At 35.6% G+C, this 24308-nt stretch overlaps 1 protein-coding gene across 7 annotated transcripts in view; it reads right to left on the minus strand.

Moving 5' to 3' along the window:
* STAG1 (STAG1 cohesin complex component) overlaps window positions 1–24308 on the minus strand; it is a 371021-nt gene that overhangs the window by 23287 nt on the left and 323426 nt on the right. For all 7 annotated transcript variants that reach the window (XM_070238181.1, XM_023620972.2, XM_070238185.1 and 4 more), the window contains 6 exons: window positions 16464–16556; window positions 14033–14207; window positions 12172–12311; window positions 9321–9422; window positions 5355–5503; window positions 4493–4621 (listed from right to left, as the gene is read on the minus strand). In XM_070238181.1, coding sequence (XP_070094282.1) covers window positions 4493–4621; window positions 5355–5503; window positions 9321–9422; window positions 12172–12311; window positions 14033–14207; window positions 16464–16556 — 788 coding nt within the window. The remainder of the gene's footprint in view (window positions 1–4492; window positions 4622–5354; window positions 5504–9320; window positions 9423–12171; window positions 12312–14032; window positions 14208–16463; window positions 16557–24308) is intronic.

Here is a 24308-nt window from a genome sequence, read left to right on the forward strand (position 1 = left end):
TTGCCTGGGGAATTCTACCAAACTTTCAGAGAGGATTTAATACCTAACCTTTTCAAGTAATTCCAAAATATTAGCGAGGATGGAACACTTCCTAACACATTCTACAAGGTCAACATCACGCTCATACCAAAGCCTGACATGGACAGCAAGAAAAAGGAGAACTACAGGCCAATATCACTGAGGAACATAGATGCAAAAATTCTCAACAAAATTTTGGCAACCCAAATACAGCAACTCATCAAAAGGATCATACATCATGATCAAGTGGGATTCATACCAGGGACACAGGGATGGTTCAACATCCACAAATCAATCAACATGATACACCACACCAACAAACAGAGGAATAAAAACCACATGATCATCTCAATAGATGCAGGGAAAGCATTTGACAAGATCCAACAGCCATTTATGATAAAAACTCTGAAGAAAATGGGGATAGAAGGGAAGTACCTCAACATAACAAAGGCCATATATGACAAACCCACAGCCAACATCATACTCAATGTGCAAAAATGAGCACCATCCCCCTGAAAACAGGAATGAGACAAGGATGCCCTCTACCACCACTCTTATTTAACACAGTACTGGAGGTTCTGGCCAGAGCAATTAGGCAAGAAGAAGGAATCAAAGGAATCCAAATAAGGAGGGAAGAAGCGAAACTCTCGCTGTTTGCAGATGACATGATCATATATAGAGAAAACCCCAAAGAATCCACTGGAAAATCTTTAGAAGTAATCAACAACTACAGCAAAGTTGCAGGGTATAAAATCAATTTACATAAATCAGTAGCATTTCTATACTCTAATAACGAACTAACAGAAAAAGAACTCAAGAACACAATACCATTCACAATCACAACAAAAAGAATAAAATACCTCGGGGTGAATTTAACTAAGGAAGAGAAAGACTTATACAATGAAAATTACAAGGCTTTTCTGAAAGAAATGGATGACGACATAAAGAGATGGAAAGATATTCCACGTATATGGATTGGAAGAATAAACATAGTTAAAATGTCCATTTTACCTAAAGCAATCTACAGATTCAACACCATCCCAATCAGAATCCCAATGACATTCTTTACAGAATTAGAACAAAGAATCCTAAAATTCATATGGGGCAACAAAAGACCACAAATTGCTAAAGCAATCCTGAGAAGAAAGAACACAGCTGGAGGCATCACAACCCCTGACTTCAAAACATACTACAAAGCAACAGTAATCAAACAGCATGGTACTGGTACAAAAACAGGTGCACAGATCAATGGAACAGAACTGAAAGCCCAGAAATAAAACCACACATCTATGGACAGCTAATCTTCAACAAGGGAGCTGAGGGTGTACAATGGAGAAAAGGAAGTCTTTTCAACAAATGGTGCTGGGAAAACTGGAAAGCCACATGTAAAAGAATGAAAATTGACCATTCTTTTTCACCATTCACCAAAATAAACTCAAAATGGATCAAAGATCTAAACCTGAGATATGAAATCGTAAGGCTTCTAGAAGAAAATGTAGGCAGTACACTTTTCAACATCAGTATTGAAAGGATCTTTTCGGACACCATGTCTTCTCAGATAAGGGAAACAATGGAAAGAATAAACAAATGGGACTTCATCAGATTAAAGAGCTTCTTCAAGGCAAATGAAAACAGGATTGAAACAAAAAAACAACCCACTAACCGGGAAAAAATATTTGCAAGTCATATATCTGACAAAGGCTTAATATCCATAATATATAAAGAACTCACACAACTCAACAACAAAAAAATCACACAACTCGATCATAAAATGGGCGGGAGAAATGAACAGACATTTCTCCAAAGAAGATATATGGATGGCCAATAGGCACATGAAAAGATGTTCATCATTGCTGTGCATGAGGGAAATGCAAATCAAAACTAAACTAAGATATCACCTTACACCCATTAGAATGACAAAAATAACTGAAACAAATAGTAACAAATGTTGGAGAGGTTGTGGAGAAAAAGGAACCCTCATACACTGCTGGTGGGAATGCAAACTGGTGCAGCCAGTATGGAAAACAGTATGGAGATTCCTCAAAAATTAAAAATAGAACTACCATACGATCCAGCTATCCCACTACTGGGTATCTATCCAAAGAACCTGAAATCAGCAATTCCAAAAGTCCCATGCACATCTATGTTCATTGCAGCATTATTTACAATAGCCAAGACGTGGAAGCAACCTAAGTGTCCATCAACATATGACTGGATAAAAAAGATGTATATACATACAATGGAATACTACTTAGCCATAAAAAAGAAAAAAAATCGTCTCATTTGCAACAACATGGATGGACTTTGAGGGAATTATGTTAAGTGAAATAAGCCAGATAGAGAAGGACAATCTTTGTATGACTCCACTCATATGAGGAATTTAAACATGTGGACAAAGAGAACAGATTAGTGGCTACCAGGGGAAATGTGGGGTGGGGGGTGGGCACAAAGGGTGAAGGGTTGCACCTACAACACGACTGACAGACAATAATGTACAACTGAAATTTCACAAGATTGAAACCTATCGTTAACTCAATAAAAAAATAAAAATAATAAAAAATAAATAAAAAGAGAAATAGGGGCCAGCTCTGTGGCCGAGTGGTTAAGTTGATGAACTCTGCTGTGGCGGCCCAGGGTTTCGCCAGTTCGGATCCTGGGCAGACATGGCATCGCTTGTCAGGCCACCTTGAGGCAGCATCCTGCATGCCACAACTAGAGGGACCTGCAGGTGGGATATGCAACTATGTACCAAGGGGGATATGGGGAGATAAAGCAGGGAAAAAAAAAAAAAAGATTGGCAACAGTTGTTAGCTCAGGTGCCAATCTTTAAAAAAAAAAAAGGAAAAGAGAAATAATAATTCAAGAATAATAGAGATTTCTACATTCCACTTTCAGTAGGACAGAACAACCACAGAAAAGATCAACAAGGAAATAGAAGACTTGAACAGGGCCAGCCCAGTGGCGCAGCAGTTGGTTTGTACATTCAGCTTCGGCAGCCCTTGGTTCGCCAGTTCAGATCTCAGGTGTGGACCTATGCACTACTTGTCAAGCCATGCTTTGGCAGGCATCCCACATACAAAGTAGGGGCAAACAGGCACGGATGTCAGCTCAGGGACTGTCTTCCTCAGCAACAAAGAGGAGGATTGGTGGCAGGTGTTAGCTAAGGGCTAATCTTCCTCAAAAAAATAAAAATAAAAAAAAAAGACTTGAACAACACTATAAACAAATCTATAAGCCAACTGGATCTAACAGACATCTACAGAACAAAACTCCACTCAATAACAGCAGAAGAATACACATTCTCCTCAAGTATACACGGAGCATTCTCCACAATAGATCATATGTTGGTCGATAAAACGAGCCTCAATAAATTTAAAAGGTTTCAAAAAAACATATAAAGCATGTTCTCTAACAACAATGGAATGAAATTAGAAAACAACAACAAAAGGGAAATTTGGAAATTCATAAATATGTGGAAATTAAAGTACTCCTAAATAAACAACAGATTAAAGAAGAAATCACATGGGGAAATGACAAAATACTTTGAGATAAATGAAAACTTACAAAATGCAGCTAAAGTAGTGCTTAAAGGAAAATGTATACTTGAAAATGCCTACATTAAAAAAGGTTTTCAAACCACTCCATGCCCACCAATACCCAACACCACTGATTCTCTATCATATTATCCTATTTCAGTGCCTGAAACTCTTGTTTGTTTGTATGTTTATGTTTTGTCTCCCTGTATTAGAATATAAGCTTTCTAAGGGCAGAAACTTTGTATTGTTCACTGCCCGGCCATATCAGAACAAAAGCTATACAACAGTACCTGACCATATTAGGAGCTTAATAAATATTTTCTGACCAACATGAAGCCAACATCTTTCCTTAGAACTATCACTCATATTCATACAAGCTTTAAGTGTCCCTCCAATTTTCTGTTCATTTATTACGTTATTAATTGACTCACATTCCTATCAATCTATGAAATTTGGGATCCATTAGAGAATCATGCTCTTAAAAAGTTTTTTAGTTTGTTCTAAATAAGACTTATCCCATCAAAATCTTTTTGAAAATTGCCTATATTATTTCTTTAAACTATCATAAAAACTAGAAAATAGAAAAAAAATCAATCTTCTTGAAACAAGTTAAAAAGTAAAACTAAAATATAATTAATATAAAAAGAAAAAAGGGTTATACAATGGCCAAGCCAACGTTCATAAATCTTTGCAGAATAAGAAATCATTTCCACTTGCTTAATTTAATCTTACAAATTCTAGCGTACTGAAAGGTAAGCAGTGAAAGAACAATTATAAATAAAAGCTTGAAAGAAAACTACAGTTCCTTAAAACAAACAAACAGAGCTTAAGTTATCAACAGTAATTATATCTAGGTGATTAAAATTTCTTCAAAAAATAAACACAAAGTTACAACGATGTCATGATAACAGCCACATTTCTTGCAATGTGCAACTTACACAGTCTTTTTGTCCTGTCGAAGAAGTTTAGAAGAAAATTCACTTAGTACTTCCAGGAAAGCCAGATTAGGAGGTGGATATTCTTGCCCTTTCTGATTTTGGTATTTAAAGGCAAATTCTATGCCATCCCTGAAGTAAAAGAAAATATCATCTTATTTTTCCGGATAGCTATGGTGGTTCTCTCAATGGGCTAGAATTTCAAAAACAGTTGGGAAGACAGCAAAATCATCACTAAAGGTAGTAAAATCTGACAAATTCAAATGGTAAAATAATGTCAATTGGTATGACATATTTGCATTATAATATTTAATTGTTATTTACAGTAGAAAACTGCAAGTTGTGAAAAATAAAAAAAAATAAACAGCTACAGAATTAAATTACTATGTGTATCTTTTAGGGGTAAGAGAATACCCTGGAAAGATAATTAGATTGCCAGAAAATTGGGTTATTAGAGTTGGTCATGGTATCAAGTAGCTATATCAGTTTTTGTAAGGTACTTAAAAGTTTTCTGTCCTTCAGTTTTCAGTTATGAAATGAGGTTGACCAAATCAGTACTACACAGTTTTTAAACTCATGTCTCCTACAACATTTTCACACTCTCTGATAGACCAGACAAGAATATTTTATTAAACTTTATTTTCTTATACTTCATAAGATGAAAAAATGGGCAGCTTAAATACATTTTTTTCAAATTAAAAATGCCCCCCTAGTTGAGAATCATTAGACTAGACAATCTCTAAAGTTCTTATGCCTTGAAAATTCTACCATTTGTCACTTTAAAAATGGGTCCAATAACAATTATTTCATTTATTCCAGTAAACCAGATTCTGCATAACAGAAAGTGTTTATTTAGCTCACTCACTTGTGAAGTGTGGCAACTGCTTCTCGTGTCTTGATTTGGTCCAGTCCAAATGTAAGGGCAAAGCGACGTGCCAGTTCTTTAATGCCACTGACATGGGCAGATGTCCTATCTAGGTTGGGACCTTGCTCTTGAACAAGTTCATTAAACAACTGGTAGAAAGAAAAAAGAGGAAAAAGCCTACAGCTAAGAAATATTTATTTATTTTTTGAATAAGCAATATAATTTAAAAATCTTTAAAAGGCATATGATAAAAATATATATTTCCCTCCTTGCACTTAACTGTAGCCACACTGTTCTCCTTCTTCACATCATCTACTAGTTTCTTCAGCTCATTTTCATACTAATTGTATGATTAAATGCAAACAGCCTATCTATCTATTTACTCATTCAATGGTGAGGAAGATTACTGATTGATTAATTGATTGATTCGTGAGAAAGATCAGTCCTGAGCTAACATCTGTGGCAATCTTCCTCTATTTTGTATGTGGGATGCCACTACAGCATGGCTTGATGAGTGGTGTGTAGGTCTGCGCCTGGGATCTGAACCCATGAACCTTGGGCCACCGAAGTGGAGTGTGTGAACTTAACCACTATGCCACTGGGATGGCCCCAGGAATTTATTTTTAATAAAAAAATAATGCATTTTGGGTTGGGAAAAGGAAATATGTTTACAGACATATACTATACATTTATAAACATCTATTATTCTTTTTGTTGTTGTTTTCACAGGAATGGCAATATATGAAATATAGGCTTCAGAACTTTTGTTTTTTCACTTATTATATCTAAGACAAGAACATTATATACAAGATGACCATTTGGATGTAGGGGCTATGATTTTTCCCACCCAATAACAAAATATATGAAAAGTTCTTAAGCTGAGTGGAGGGGCTTTCTAAATTACATATATTTTATATATATTGTATCAAAATAACAATAAAAAGAAAACCCTGGAGTACCAAAGAATATAAAAGCAATCATCATTTTACCACCAAAGTTAGAAACTTAACTGTATCGGTACACATCTGCCTCCCCCACTATTATGAGAGACGAATAGGCCAGGCTTTCATTTAAAGCCTCTCCCTCCTTACATACTGGATCTCATTCCCTTTTACCTACTAAGTGGTTTTGCTCCCAAGCTTACTGCTCTCTCCTGCGTCAACTGTTCCCTCTCTACTTAGATGTATACATCTTAAAAAAACCCAAAACCCCCTAACTTCCTAACTCCAATCTCCTCTGCCAGCTACCAGCCCATTTTTCTGAGTCTCTTTATGGCAAAAATCCTGCACGGTATTGTTTACATGTGTTTTCTTCAATTTCTCACCCCCTACTCTCTCAATTCACTCTAATCACACCATTAAATTGAAATAGCTCTTGTGTTCTTCTATTAATTATGTTGTCTATCTTTTTAGTTTTCTTCAGCAATAGACTGGCCTGAACTACTTACTGTGCCATGACTGGAAACAGCAGTTTTTCCAGAGATTTTCAAATTTATTTGCAGATAATTGTTTATAAATTCTTAAACTTTAAAATGTTTTCACAGATAGCTGTACACAATAGCCTTAAAATTTACAATACAAAGAACGTATTTCATTGTACAAAATTCAAGGAAGATCAAAGTAAAAGTTCTCCTTTATCTTTCCCACTAAATATCATTCTTCTCTCTAAAGGTGATCAATATTAAAGTTTGAAAGTTTTCTAGACCAGTTTAGAAACATTAATACATTACATATACAAAGTTTTAACTTTTACATAAATGGTATTGTACTACATAATTTGTCCTGAAACTTGCTATTTTTCACGTAATATTTTGTTTTAAAAATCTTTTAGCTACTTCAGAGTATCAGTTTATTTAACCATTTTTCTGTTGATGGACATTTAGATTAATTCCAACTTTTCAATACTACAGAGATTACTACAAGGAAGTATCTTTCACACATATATCTTTTTGCACATCTGCACTGCATCTATATAGTCATGCGCCACATAATGATGTTTCAGTCAGTAATGGACCGCATATATGACGGTGGCCCCAGAAGATTAGTACCATATAGCCTAGGTGTGTAGTAGGCTATACCTTCTAGGTTTGTGTAAGTGCACTCTATGCAGTTCGCACAACGATGAAATTGCCTAATGATGCATTTCTCAGAATATATCCTCTTTGTGAAGTGATGTATGACTGTAGATATCTAATAGCAAAAATACTAGTTTAAGGGGAATATCTGTCTTAAACTTCGAAATACAGCACAAAATTATATTCTAAGAAGGCAAGAGCAATTTCCTTCACACAAGACTTTTTTCTCCCCATCTTTATCAATCATTGGTATTATCAATCATTTTAATTCACACCAATCTGTTCAGCAACGAAAAATATCTTCTTGCAATTTGTACTTCATTAGCTATTAATGAAGTTATGCTTTTTTTCATGTTTATTGGTTTTTAAACTTTCTTTTCCTTTTTCTTTTAATTAATTATTTTTATTTTTCCTTTGTCTCCCCAAAGCCCCCCGGTACATAGTTGTGCGTCCTTCTAGCTGTGGCATGAGGGATGCTGCCTCAGCGTGGCTTGATGAGCGGTGCCATGTCTGCGCCCAGGATTCGAATTGGCAAAACCCTGGGCCACTGAAGCGGAGAGCGAGAACTTAACCACTCGGCCACGGGCCTGGCCCCTAGATTTCCTTTTCTGAAGAGTGACTTTTCATATTCTTTGCCTAATTTTATGTGGAATTTATGTCTTTTATTGATTTGTAGAATTTATTATGTATGATTGAAAATTTCTTCCCCCTATCTGTCATGTATTTTTTAACTTTGTTCAGAGTGCTGGGTGAAGTATAGATCTATTTAAGTTTATATATATCATCATTTTTTTTCACTTTGTGGCTTTTTTCCTCAGAAAGAACTTCCCTACTCCAGGATATAAAAATATTCTCTTATAAACTTTAAATTTTTTTTTTTTTTGCAGAGGAAGATTCATCCTGAGCTAACATCTGTGCCAGTCTTCCTCTATATTGTACGTGGGTTGCCACCACAACATGGCTGCCAAGTGCGTAGGTCTCTGCCCGGGATCCAAACCTGTGAACCCAGGCTGCTGAAGCAGACCACACTGAACTCAACCACTATGCCATGGGGCTGGCCCTCAAAGTTTTAATTTTTAATATTTATATATAATTTACCTAGTAGTTATTTTGGGTACATGATAGGGCTATAAACAGCTATTTTTCCAAATACACAGTCAACTGACCCATCATCATTTATTGAATAGGCTCAATCATTCCCCACTGATTTGAAATGAGACTTTTATCATAGACTAAATATATACATACATACCTACAGCTGACCCCCCCCCCCCAACTCCAATCTCTATAATAATTTACTAGGCATTTACTATGAATCTTATTTATCCTATATATATGACATATTTTCTTATTTGGATATTACTGTTGCCTCTTCCTCATTAAATACTTTAAAAGTGTATTTTGATGTTTTTCTTTCTTTTTGGTGAGGAGGATTGGCCCTGAGCTAACATCTGTGCCCATCTTCCTCTATTTTGTATGTGAGACACTGCCACAGCACGGCTTGATGAGGGTGTCTAGGTCCACAGCAGGGATCTGAACCTGCGAACGCTGGGTCACTGAATTGGAGCGCACGAACTTAACCACTGCTCCACTGGGACAGCCCCTGATGCTTTTCTTTTTAAATGATTACTTTTTAAATGTTCAATTGAGCATTTCATCTGGTCCAAGAATAGATCACCTTAGGATTTCATCTATTTGAAATGTGAATTATAGGATTATCTTCCAAAAGAAAAGACACATAAACACATCTTTGTACCAGAAAGCATCCATAGTAATGTGCTGTTATAATGACCTAATTTAAATGAGGTAAGGTATCTAGCAGATATTAAGCACATGGAAGTGCTCAATAATACTAATTCTACTCTTTATCTCTTTTCTTTCAAATTTCTTACCTGCTGTAAACTGAGAATGAGGGTCTTGGCACACTGAATTTTATCAATCTGCCTGGTTTTACTCAGTGTTTCCTTAATAATATCACCATAGTCATTGTAATACTGTGAGAAAAAGAAAGAACACACAGCTTCAAAATTATTGAAATTTCATGAGATAGAGAAGGGGCTGGTGAAAGAAATGGAAAGGTGAGTATAGAGGCCTTTAATTTCTCCATCATAAATATAGTGAGAGTTAGAAGATATAGTCTAAAGTTAAAGGAATACACATTTTATATTTAAGATTATGAAATAATAATAGTAAGACTTAAAAAACTAGGAGTTCCAAGAGGAGAGGAAGTGATACAGGTCAGCAAAATTCCTCATTCTTTATAACATGGATTCCATAGACATCATTTAAAGGGTGACAAATTAAGAAACAGAACTTTGGTAGAAACTTCCTGAAGAACTAAAACCAAAACAGTTAAAATTGCTTACCTCTGGGGAGTGGGCCTAAATAAGGGGGATGTGCAGATTAGGGTAGCAGACTTTTCATTTAATAGTTTTGTATACTGTTTCATTTTCTCCCCTAACATGTCTATATTTTACTATTATAATAAGAAAAATAAAAATATTGGCATCTTCAATAGTGACCGAGAAAAATTTAATTTCTTTATAATTTAGTTTTTTTCACACAGGATTTAAAGAATTTTCCTTCTGAGTACATAATTAGGAAAAGCTTTATTTGAAACCATTAAACCTAGATGTTATTTCAAAGCCAAAGCCTAAAACCTAAAACCTATGTGAAGAAGTGAGTATATTAGCTTGGCAGTTGGGTTTTTGTAATCTTGAAAAAGATGGGTGTGCTTCCACAATATGAGGTGCAAAAGGAAAATAGCGCAAAAGAATCATCCTTTCAGTGCAACTAAAAATTATCCTAGTGAAGAAAAAAAGAGCAATATATATTAAGACACTAAAGTGGTTCAGCAGGCAGATCTCTAATAAATTCAGAATTGTAATGATCACATAGAGAAGTGGGGCAAAAGCCAAACAGCCAGGGATATATAACAAAGAGTAGCAAATACCTATTAGAATACTCACAAAAAGATTAAAGCCTATAAACAGCAGAGGCATGCAAGAATTGCTAAGGATGATAAAAACTTTGGAGAAGGCTCACTTCTTGAAACCAATGCAGTATTGTTAAGTGATGACAAGGAAAAACCATGGTTGGCTCATATTCATATATCCAAACCCTGTTTAGACATTATAGTACTTTAGGAAGCTTTCTCTAATTCCTCTCACTCAAGTCTCTCTCTACATGTTGTGCTTGCTTCGTAATTTGTTCATCTATCACTACAATAACCATGCTGAGGCTTTATGGTCCAGTGCAAAGAGCTAAGCTTTGAAGCTACACAAACCTAAAATCAAATCCCAATTTTTGCTACTTTAATAGTTGTGTGACCTTGGAAAGTTACTTAACCTCTGAGCCTTAATTTCCTTATCTGTAAATGATGATAGTATTTTCCGCTTCACAGGGTTATTGTAATCAATGAATATAAAAGTTGAACAGTGTCTCAAATATAAATGTCACAGAAAACATAGGGATTTATTCATTATTAGCATGTTACATTATATTATGTTTACATTTCAGTTCCTTTGTTTATCTGTAAGCTTCTCAGTGCAGAAATCACGTCTCACTTAAATCTCCGGCTACCAGCACAGTGATCATCATATTACAGCTATTCAGCAAAATATCATAAATTAGTTTCTATGTCATAACTAGAATTGGACCATATCTAAACACGGATAAAGACACAAGTGGATCAATGGCACACAAAATATTCTAAACATGGACAAAATAAAATACTGTCTCTGACATGAGAACAAGGCAAAAACACATAACTGACAAGTGTTTCCTCTTCTCTGTGCCTGTCAGGCAGTATTATAAAGATTTCTGAGCACTGTTTTTTTAAAGGGTCAGGAACAAAATGGAACTTATAGAAAGGAGAGCAGCCAGTAAGGTGAGTACCTATCAAAATCCTGTCATATGCAGAATGGTTTAGAACCCTTCCACATCTCCTTACTTCCCTCAGGAAAAAAACCCAACCTTGTCACACAGTACGTGAGATATAACCTGTCACCTTCTTTGAATCTTATCTCTAGCTCCATTCTCATAAACAATCCATGTTGCTATATCAAATTACTTGCATTTCCTCCAAACAACTCCTATTCCTTTGTGTCTTTGGACATGAAGTTCAATCTGCCTAAAAGTCCTCCCACTACTTTTTTGCTTGACTAATTTATGCTTATCCTCTCAGACTTAGTTCAGAAGTCACTTCTAAGCAGTTTTCATTAACCCTCATATTTCTTAAGAGTTGGGTATCTGTTTTCTATATTTCCAGGAACCCATCTACATACGTCTATTATACTGTATAATGCAACTGTCTAATTACTCGACCACCTCCAGCTTTAGACCACTTTATAGCAGAAATTTAAAAATCTTTGTAACTTTAGTGCCTGGCAGGTGACAGGGTACACACAGTAGGTATACTTATAAAAAAAATCTGAAGAAACGTCATAAGGAAGACAGATTAGCTATCATCCATGTTCATCAAGAAAGTCCATGGCCTCATGAAAATAAAAACTGTTCTTTCATATAAATGTGAGGCACTCCTACTTTATGGAATTGATATAATAGTATATAGATTGATAAAAAAATCATATACTTATATAAAAGAGAGAAACTTTAAATATATCAGATCATCAATACACAGGTAAAAGCTGTCAATTTTAACTTCCGTCATCATCCTTTCATTTTTCATTTCAAATTTCTCTGCCACTTAGATGGAAGGAGAATAAGAATATGAAACTATACCTTCATGTAGTGTTTAAAGATGTCTGCAGCTGCATGCATGTCAACAATATCATAAATGATAAGTTTGCTGAAGGCAGCAAGTAGATTCCTCCTTTTATGTAAGGCCTCAATTTTATTAGCTTCATCTTCTTCATCACCCTCTAACCACAGAAAATAAATTGGTTATGAACTTTGGCCCTTTATCAACGTAAAACAATGCATAATAAAAACCTTATATTATAACTTTACAAACAGGTACAAATCAGTTTTAGATAGGATGAAAACTGTTAGTCATACTGATTATTTTAGGGTGCTATATTTAGTTACACACTTATTTAACACTTGGTAGGCACTGAGGTTCCTGTCTTCTAGGAGATTGCCATAGCAAAGACTGAGTAAAATAACCATATATAAAGCAAACCATATATAAGGATTAGTTTTTTTTCTTGATAAGTTTCGTCAGAATAATACTGTTCTCTGTTTACCTTAAAAATGCTGTCTTTTCTTATTTCAGTATTCCTTATCTGCTAATATATTTCCACAGAGAAGAAATTTCTGGAAATTTTTAAGACACAGGGAAAAAGTTTTCTTCTAGAAAAATATATGGGGAACAATGGAAATATATGGGGGAGTTAGGTTTCAGGACTTGTCCTAAACATGGTTACATTATCAGCTGAGAAATAAAATATATTTTGCAAACCATGTTATACACATATACATTTTTTAAAACAAAACCCTATTAAATACTTTCAAAACAAGTAGTGTTTCTTTCTCAATTTTTAAATTCTCAGATCCCAGTGGCTTGTCTATTTCTAATCTTAGGAAAATTTTCTCCATAAGGCTGCAGATGATAAAACTGAACACATCTGTTTCAGGCTCTATAGTGATCCTCTCACATCTTGGCCTGCCCTTATTTGGAGACAGTGCTCTTTCTTCCCCTCTTCACATGTATATGTTCATAAAAGAATTTACTGTCAACTTCTCTCTTTCCTTTCTACTAACTGGTCCTGCTGTGAAGCATCAGTGCTTTGAGAAGTTGGAACTCTTTCTGCTTAAGAGAAGTAGCAGGTAAATTTTATCTTCTAAGATTAAAATGACTCTAAAAATACTTTGTTTCACAGTCTAGCATTTTCTAAAATGTTCTAAGTTTTCTAAAACAGAACTGGGGATCAGATACACCACAAATCTTATTTTAGAGAGCTTAAGTCATCTATTTCACAAATAACCCATTCTAGATAAACTCATTTACAATTACTTATATTCAGTCTAATTTTGCTAAGTTATCATTCTGCAGGCTTAGCACAATTTTGACTGGTGAGGTTTGATAACAGTCTTGTAGCACTTAACATCTCATAGTTATATTTTATTAATTTAAGTAATATATGATGATCATTCAGGAATAGAAAGCAACTCAGATGCTTTCCTTTAGAAAAACTGTGAACCTGAATGCACTTCAACATCTATCCTACATATACATTTTGCACATGTGGGAAATGACAAATGTACATAATTATTCATTATAGCATAGTTTATAAGAGCAGAAGATTGGAAACTAGCCAAATATCAATCAGTAGGGGATGGATAATATCTATAATCTGCTATATTTAAACAACGAAATACTACGTAATCATTAGAAAAAGAATCAAGAAGTCTGTGCTTCCTGATAGGGAAAGCCGTCTAAGGACTGTATTAAAGGAGGGAGACTTAACTGTATACATTTTTATTCGTGTTGGTTTCTTAACTACATGAATGTATTGTTATTAACTTTTTTCTTAAGAGAGAGAAATTCCAGTATTTTTTAATGATTAAATTTGAATTTTTCCTTCTATCTTTTGGGGTTGGTAAACAAGATCAAAATTGACAAGATGATAGCTACAAATACCCATGCTCTGGTTCTCCTCATCCTGGTCAATGAAAACATGATCCATCACAAAACTGAGGAGTTCAGACTGGAGCCCAGTATCTGGATTAAACACCAAAGGCTGAAGGCCCTCCCTGCCACCTGTCATTAATTGGTGGCTAAAAATCATCAAAAGATCACAGAGTAACATGAAAGCCTGAAAAGCAAAGAGAATGCATCAGTAAAATATTGTACAAATACAGTTACAACTACAAATCAATGTTAATGAAAACATACTAAATTAAATACAGTTCAATAACAGTACCATAATAGAAATTTTGAGCATTTAAATTCCAACTACTTAGTTTTAATTTCCAAACAACAAAATTACTTTTTCTCATTAAACACTAGTTATATTTAAGACTTTTCTCCCCAAATATAATCTATTCCTCTTACTTGGCTGTATTAACTCAAAACAGCTGATAAGAGATTTTGACTTGAACTTAAAAAAAAAGAGTTAAATTCAACTCTGGAAATACGAAATTGATAGAATAACTTATGATGGAGGTTAGAAATCAATCATATAATGCTAAATCAAATAATAAGCATAAATCTTAAGACAAACTGCACAATTCAACAAATTACAATGCAGTATTCTAAATCTGTAAGCTACTATTTTGGATTCTTCTTTAAAAAATCTAATGTAAAAAACAGATCTCTAACAGTAGGTTTGAAATTGAATTCAAGACCATTCACATAAAAACCAGTATCTAAAAGCTTCCCAACAAATTTAATTAAATAAGGGAACTTACAATTCATTTCTCCAAAGAGAAACTTATAGTTTTGTTACCAAATTTGCCCTATTTAATGGATGGTATGAAATAAATGTGTCATCAGTTTATTTTTATTTTATTTTTTTTAAGATTTTATTTTTTCCTTTTTCTCCCCAAAGCCCCCCGGTACATAGTTGTGTATTCTTCCTTGTGGGTTCTTCTAGTTGTGGCATGTGGGACGCTGCCTCAGCGTGGTCTGATGAGCAGTGCCATGTCTGTGCCCAGGATTCGAGCTAACGAAACACTGGGCCGCCTGCAGCAGAGCACGCGAACTTAACCACTCGGCCACGGGGCCAGCCCCTGTCATCAGTTTATTTTAACTGAAAGATTTTGTTGTGGGATAATTGAGGGCTCTGACACCTCAAAACAATCCAATCACCCTCCTCCAAAAACTGATTTCTATGGGAAAACACAATTTTGGCATGTAGTTGAAGACGGTTATAGACTTGGCTGTCTACCTCCAGCAAGAACCATGGCAGTTCATTCTCTGACTGCACAACCATAAAATACATAAAGATATTTAGAAAGAGCCACTTGAAAAGAGGGAAACATAAAGAGAATCCAGGGGAATATATATACATTTTTTACTGAGGCCAGAGTTTTGGATATCACCAAATGGTGATAATGTAGAAACACTGAATTTTTGCTTTAAATGTCCAGAGCTAGGTAATTTTAGACAGCACTGGTAGGGTTCAGAAGGTTTAGAGATTAAGGTTTAGCAAAGATCATCTCTGTTCCTATTTTAAGTTAGATGCTGATAGCTCAATAGAGAAGAGACCTGTGATAACCTATCTGGTAAGAAGAGATAGCAAAGGATAAGTACTACTATACCCTTTAACTAGATTCTCTTTCTAGCCCATCATCATAATAAAAAATAGTATGGAAAAGGTACATTCTGTTTTATACAAAAGTATTTCCTAATAGAAGAATAGGTAATTATATAGTTTACAAAATCACTTCATAGAAACAGTACTGCCTTGGGCTCCACTTTGACCCTTTTTGGGCCGCGCCCCTTCTCAAGGAATGAAGAGTCTGTTGGACCATTGGGATATGCCTACCTGTAGCCCTACTTCTACACCAGTGTCTGGGTACTGGGACTCAGGGCTTCCTTGCCCCATCAGACCTGAGTGCTACCAGAGCCTGCACAGGCCTTTTCCCTAGGCACATGCATCTTGAGTGTGTATATTCCTAGGGCCCAAGGTGGTTAAGGAGCAGCTGTTCGAGGGGGTAGATGCTGAGAGTTTGGACAGGTGGGCTGAAGTGTTCACATGCATGTGTGAGAAGTTCTTCCTGGTGGGGGAAAGAACTGAAGGTGAGAAGAGAAGAGGACAGACACATAGGCCAGTTCCCTAACCCTCCAAGTTCTGGCATTAAATTCTTAGGAGTCAAGAATTTGAAATTTGAAACTGGCCTTCCAGGTCATTATGACAATATACTTGTCAAAGTAAAAAGACATAAACAGGTTTATTAACTTGCTTTGTAACTTAAATATTCAGACATTTATACTCTTGTCCCAGGTCCCATAAGTGTTAGGGATGGACCTATATGCTAAGAACTGCCAGAAAAAATTACATCTTCCAACCGTTCTTCAATACCTTTGAGTTAGTTTCATTGAGAGCTCTTAACTGATAATTTCTTACCTGTTCCTTCACTGGAGTATTAACATTAGATAGGCACTGTTGGCAAACAGCCAAAAAGGATTTCACCGTTTTCCTCAATACCAACAAATCCTCCTGTAAGACACATTCAAATTTGCAAGCATGAATTACGATATCCTTGAAAACTGATCCAGAAGAAATAATAAATGGAAAATACCCAAATTGGTTTATTATCAAGGAAATTCACAAAACCAAATTTATTATTGGGGACCAAAACATACAGTATTTCCTAGTTATCCTAATGGAAGGGGGGGTGGGGGGACAGCAAAACTGATAATCCCATTCAGTTCTATTTAGCTATGGAATACTCACAGTATGATGTCCTCTAACATATTTTCCTTTATAAATATGGTTTACCTAAGCTGATATTAAAAGTATTAGTCATTCCTACAACACACGCTGGCTGGTAGTAAGGTGAGGGAGCACAGCGGTGCATTGGAAAAAATCAATTAAGCAATAAATGTGTACTGAATTTCTCCCACATTCTAAGCATTCTGCAAATTGTCAAGGGAAGAAAGATAACTTTAAGACATTGTCAATGCCCTCAAAGAGTTAACATCCTAGCATGGAGTTAGATCAGTTAAGGGTAATTTAAGTGTTCAAATTTTTTTGTATAAACTCTAACTGTAAGCAGAGATAGCTGAGCTGGATGGACCTTCCCAGGAGAATGGGCTTTAATTTAAGATTAGTTAGGTTAAGATTGACTAGGATTAAATAGATGGCCATATAACATTTGATATCAAACATTTGAAAAGTATAAAAGGAAATTTAAATTTTCAGGCACATACAATGTGTCAAGGCACTGGTTTGAGGGCTTACTGTTATACAACTTAATATTTATACTGATTAGAAGTAGTAGTCATTATTAACAAAGGTTTGAAACCAGGACTGTCTGATATCAGAATACATAGTCTCACTGACTAATGAGCAAGATGTATGCAGATAATTCAGTATTAAATCAATATTTAAAATAGTAATAAAGAGTAACTAAATGAGCAAAGGTTGTTGCAGGAATCACTTTAAAAAATAAATTCTTTTAGCTACTCTTGTACAGACGACACTACTTATTCTTTTTGGTAATCTTCATATCCCAACGATACTTAAAAAATTATATGCATGTTTCCTTTTGCTAACCTGAGTACAGTATTAAGAAGAAGGAACAAGCTCATCTTCTGTAGGGTAGTAAAAAGCACACTGCCTTGAGAACCTTTGATGTTCTTGCAGATGAACATCCAATAGCCAAACTTCAACATTCCTTAACCCCTAATTTCAAAGATTCACAATGCATTAGGGAAAACAGATAAGGGAACAGGCAAATACAACAGAATGTAAGGAATGCTATGTTGGAAAGCCTAACCCAGAGTCAAAAGTAGTCACAGAAACGGGGCTGGCCCCGTGGCCGAGTGGTTAAGTTCGCGCGCTCCGCTGCAGGCGGCCCAGTGTTTCGTTGGTTCGAATCCTGGGCGCGGACATGGCACTGCTCATCAAACCACGCTGAGGCAGCGTCCCACATGCCACAACTAGAAGGACCCACAACGAAGAATATACAACTATGTACCGGGGGGCTTTGGGGAGAAAAAGGAAAAAAATAAAATCTTTAAAAAATAAAAAAAAATAATAAAAAAAAAAGGTAGTCACAGAAGGGTTCCCAAAGAATATAACATGTAAGCTGAGTTCTCAACGACAACTAAAAATTATCGAGCTGTAGGAAAAGGTGTTCCAAAGGGCACAGAATGTTCAAAAGCCTAGAGGTGCTTTTCAGAGACTGTTAATTTACTGTAGTTGGGACATAAACAGGGAGGAGTGGCAAAAGCTGAAGAGGAAAACAGAAACCATTTCCATTTAAATGAAAGACCATTTAAAATGCCATGTTAAAATTATTTGGAGATTATCCTGACTGTAATAAAGAACTACTGAAGAAGAATTTTTATCATGAGAGTGCTAAAATTGTGTTAAAGAGTCATATTCTAAGCAGAAATGGAGAATGATATGGAATAAGGAGGCTACTTAATAGTAGCAACAGTCTTCTGTTGAAGGCTTATTATGTACCAAACATTGTGTTTTAAGGGCCATAAACTTAAATTTCACAATCACCCTATTAAGTGGTAACATTCCTGTTCTACAAATGAGGAAACTGAAGTTCAGAGCACCATACATTCTAAGTGATAGAGTAAGAATTGAAACCTAGGGTTATCTGACTCTAAAGTCCATGCTCTTAATCATTATTCTATATTTCCTTATGTATTCACAGAGGCCATAGGAATAAGCTATAATGAGGGCCTGAAAATAAAATGTTGGCAGTAAAGATGAAAATAGATTGAGGAGAAATTAAAACAGCAGAAATGATAGAATTTAGGAACTAATCAGAACAGGGGCTGTTGATGATTACGCCTAAACTTCTAGGTGGTTGTATACTAGACAGATGATAGTATAAGTCACTGACATAGTGAACCCAGAAATAAATGCTATGGTAATAGTTCAATCTTAGAGGTGATGGTCTGAGATCACTGAAAGATACCCTATTGGAGATGTCTAGTAGGCAGCTGAACATATGAGTTTAAAGCCCAGGGGAAAAATGTGAGCAAGAATAGAGATTTGGGGGTCCTCAGAATTTAGATGGCAACAGAAGCAATAGAAGTAGATGAGATTGTCCACGGAGAATATGTAGAAAAGGCTGACAAAAGTATCCTGGGAAATATGAAAGTTTAGAAGATGGATGAAAAAGAAGAGCTTATAAAGAAATCTAAGAAAGGGTCTGTAAAGTAGGAATAAAACCAGAAGAATATGGTATCCCAGAAGACAGGACAGAAAACACCTCAAAAAATGGAGTAATTTAACAATGACAGATACCAGAGAGAAAAGACAAGCTAAGGATTACAAAGTATCCCAAGGACAAAGCAATGAAGTTGTGAGTGACCCTGGGTAGAACACTTTCAATGGAATTACAAGGGTTGAAGTTAGTCAAGTTGGATTGAAAGGAAGATAAGGAAGAAAACTCTTTCAAAAAGTTTGACTGTAAAGAGCCAGAGAAAGACAGGATGGCTACTAGAGAGGGCTTTTGGGATTGAAGGAAGTTTTTCTTGTCTTTGTTGACCTTTTTAATAGAAAAGATTTGAGAATGTTTGCTGAATGACTAACGGAAAGAAAAACAAAAAGAAAGCCGTGCTACTACCTAACCATGTGACCCTAGAGAAATTATCTATTTCAGGATTACAGATTTTTAAAATCTATAAACAAGAGGGTTGAACTATGTGTTCTCTGAGGTTCTATGGCATTCTGTGATATTCTACTGAATTAACCCCTAAGCACTCAAATGAGAACAGAGAGGTGTTAACTGGTAAACCTCATAATATTTCAAGGATGAATGTTCACTGTTCCATTGATAGTACCTAGAATAGTGCTTGGCACATGGCAGGTGTTTAATAAATATTTACCGAATGAACGCAAGTATACATAATACAGATGATACCACAATCCTAGCAGCAAAAGCGTAACGTTTATTTTATCAAACAATAAACAGAGTTAAAAAATAATGATGCTAGGAGGTATTAATGTTCCTTTATTCCCTTAAACTTCTTGATTAGTGTGCAAAGAAGCAGTCTAGGGAATCAGATATTTTTGGAGTTGGAGGCAAAAAGATTCCTTTAACGGTCAATTATAAAGCAAATGTATCTTATGTAAAGTGACTACTTGCGAAGTTACCTGAAGAGTTATAAATTTAACAAGATGACTAAGTAAGCAATCTACTGATGACTAATCAGTAGCAGTATTTTAAGAAGAAACTGGAAATTGGAAACAACCAAGGAAACAGAAGCTAAAGGCCTTCTTTAGCAGTAGTTCGGCCTAGAATTTTTTCTCTTTTTGCTCAAGAAGATTCATCCTGAGCTAACATCCGCTATCAATCTTCCTCTTTTTGTATGTGAGCTGCCACCATAGCATGGCCACTGATAGATGAGTGGTGTAGGTCCACGCCTGGGAACTGAACCCAGGCTGCTGAGGTGGAATGCACTGAACTTAACCACTAGGCCACCGGGGCTGGCCCTGGCCTAGACTTGGATGCAACCTAAATACTGAGTGCTCAAGAAAGTTAATTTAATTGTAATCAGTTAGATTCCATTGAGAGAAATATAAATACCAACAGGTTTAGGAAAATGGGCACAGATACTGTGTATTTAATAGAGTTAGTTAATCTCATATGGTAAATCCTTTTGAACAGGTGGGAATAAAATTTAGGTTCTTGTGGACTTCAGAACACACTGCTTTTATTCATTCCACAATTTTCCACTTCATTATGCTGGCATCTTACATTTCATTTGATTTAAATAGTTGAAATTATGATTCCCATGACTGTGATTTTACTCAAGTTAAGGCAGGCAACCATTACTAGGACATGTGGTAGTAAGTATCTTCAGAAATTTTCAGGACATTAAATCAAAGTTTTAAAAGAGGTTCAGGATTTGCCAGTTCAAAACTCCAGTACTGGGATAACAAATAAGTTTCATAAATGGACTTTGTTCTTTACTGCCCTCTGAAAAACAAGAATAGATGATATTCAAAAGGAAAAGAAAAATAAGAAAAGAAAAAGAAATATGAAAGGATTCTGAATAGGGCAAATAATAAGAGCTTAGTCTAAATAGCAAAAATTAGTACATTTACTTCAAACTCCTTAAAATAGAAATCATTGACTGTTTTCAAATTTGAGAAAACTTATTACATTCCTTATATTCTGGAAGAGAATTCCTTCTCATCTCTCCTGCTATAATATCTGTAAGTCATTATGAAAAAAATTCAATATGCTTAACTTACCTCGAATAGGAGCATTTTATATGCAGTATTTCATTGTTTGGGGGTCTAGAATTCAATAATAAAATTAACATTTACTGGCGCTTACTCTGTACCAGGGACTAATCTAAGCTTTTGACATATTAAGTCAACCAGTTCTCACAACTGCGATGGGTATTGATATTATCATCACTTCTATTTTACATATGAAGAAACAGGCACAGAGGTGTTAAATGTAGGCCCAAAGACACGCAGCTAGTAAGTGGAGGAGTGAATTAACCAAAGCAGTTTGCCTGCAGAGTCTGTGTTCTTAACCATTTTGCTACAATGACTTTTCGTATACAAGAAAATTAACATGTTGAACAAACAGGGAGCATTAAAGAGGTAAGAAATTTGAAACTCAAATTACTCAAATATATTTATACACAAACAGAAAAGCCAGTCAATCCAACAGATGTTGAAAAAGAACAATCCAAGAACAAGATATGCTGATTATCAGACTGCAATTTTAAGAAACCAGAATATTCAGGGAGTACCTCCCACTTTGAACATAATGGAATTTTACTTAAATAAATTACCTTTCTGGCCAGAGTACTTGAATTACAGGGGTGAGAACTGAAGATAAGAGTGAATGGAAGAGTAATTCTACTCCTCTCTCTTAGTCCACATAAACTACATATGGATTAAGTATATGGTACTTCGTTTCAAATGTTTTTTCCTACATGAAACCAACATTTTCTCTTATTTTCAGAAAGGAGCTTGGCAACAAGGGTACTTTTTCCTAAAGTAGCTATAGAAAGGAATTTCTGGGGGTTAGATGATAAGATTATACTGAAATATAAATTATAGTATCTTGGCTTTAATTTTTTCTACCAAGGACCTAAACCAGGTCAAAGATCTCAGAATATGAAAATAAAGTCTGTTAATTCAGTGGTCAATTTTCATGATAAAAAGAGGCACAAAACTAAACTAACTACCCACAATAGGCAAATAGGGTTATTGACAAAGTCTAGTAAACAAAACCAAGGGGTTACCCTACCAGAGCAGGTAGGAATTGGCAAACATTTTTCGTGAAGGGTAGGACAGTAAATCTTTTAGGCTTTGTGGGTCATATAGCCTGTCCCAACTACTTAACTCTACAATTGTAGCATGAAAGCAGCCCTAGACAGTACACAAATGAATGAGCATGGCTGTGTTCTATTAAAACTTTATTTATAAAAACAGGTGTCAGGCCATATTTGGCCCATGGGCTATAGTTTGACCAGCCTGTACTGGGCTATAAAGTTCTCTGGAGGCATAAATTATGTTATGGTCACCTGTACTTACAACAGTTACTAACACATAATGAAGCTTATTAAATTATTTTTCAGCTCAACTAAGTCAATATCCATCCTAAAATATGGAATAAACAGATGGTACTAAATATATTCACTTGGGACATATCAGTGAGCCAGAGACAAAAAGCCTCATCATTGTGGTGGGGTAAATAAACCCTATGTCACACCTCTGAAATTGCTTTCTTGTATGAATATCTGCTCCCAACTTCTCCTTTGGGGGTTAGGGAGGGAGTATGCTACTTCTGTGAATACATAATAAAATAACTATTGGATATTTAAACCCCAGATGTAATACCTAATTTTCAGTGTTGTTGCTGTTCATGGCGATTTGAATCCCCACCTGCTGACTCCTGCCATTGCCTCAAAGGCTAATTCTCTTATGATCCAGGCACCCTTACGCTGCCTACTGTAGTTCCAAAACATCTTCTGATTTCTCTTTCCTGTAGTGTACAAAGATGAAGGAAGCTAAAGGAGGAGGAGTCAGAGGGACAGGGGAAAAAGAGTGACTATTAGGACCAAGGTGAGAGATGTGAATTCCCCAATTATTCCAAAATATAGATGGAGGACAAAATCTACCAGGCTGTATCCGAAACCTACACTAGGTACTGAGCATGTTTACAAACTCCCATAGCCTTAAATAACAGTTCATTTAGTATCAATTCTTGCTTTTGGCAGGGCAGAAGATTAGGAAAGCACAGAACAGGACTGCAATTTAATGCCATCAAAACAGTTATTGTTTACTGCAACACTTCTTTCTTTATTTTATTTTATTTTTTTGAGGAAGATTCGCCCTGAGCTAACTACTGCCAATCCTCCCCTTTTTGCTGGGGAAGACTGGCCCTGAGCTAACATCCATGCCCATCTTCCTCTGCTTTATATGTGGGACACCTACCATATTGGCTTTTGCCAAGTGGTGCCATGTCCACACCTGGGATCCGAACCGGCGAACCTCGGGCTGCCGAGAAGCGAATGTGTGAACTTAACCGCTGCACCACTGGGCCAGCCCCTGAAACACTTCTTTCAATTTAATCTTCCCAACAACCGTATCCAGCAGTGAATATCACACATTAGGAAACTGAAGTTTGCTTATCTTTGTCACAGGTGGTGAGAAATGGACCTAAAATCTGAACTTGGATTTAACTCCAAAGCCCATGTTCCAACACAAAAAATGATGGAAATATACCCCATTTATAAACTGGAGCTTCTTATTTATACAAATTGGGTCAGCAACAAGAAGTCACCTAACAAACACCTAGCAATTATAGAATGGCCACTGAAAAAAACATTTTTCAAATAAAAAACCTACTGTAGGAAGGAAAAACGCATTCCTATATCACTCAGGGGATATTAAGAAGGATAAGATACCTATTTCCTTTCTACTCAAATAAATGACATGAAAGGAAACATCTTTTATCATTAATTTTGGTGGAGAAAATCTTCAATCTCTGTACTAGAAAGTGAGAAGTGTTTTGTTTGTTTAAATAATCTTATTATTTAGGCCTCTGATAAACTCAGTTAAAACATATTTTTACATTATAATAATCGTTATTTAGAATAAATCTTCTCAGTTCTGGCTCATTACTTAGGTATTGAGGTACTAAATAACTTAAGGAGTTGGAGTATTTTTAAATTAGGTGCTTTAAAGACCACTGTCCCTGTGTAAGTAAAAACAGCATTCAACTGGACAGGCTAGTGAAGCTGAGGAAGC

Source organism: Equus caballus, chromosome 16, assembly GCF_041296265.1.
Source record: "Equus caballus isolate H_3958 breed thoroughbred chromosome 16, TB-T2T, whole genome shotgun sequence".
NCBI classification, from domain to species: Eukaryota; Metazoa; Chordata; class Mammalia; order Perissodactyla; family Equidae; genus Equus; species Equus caballus.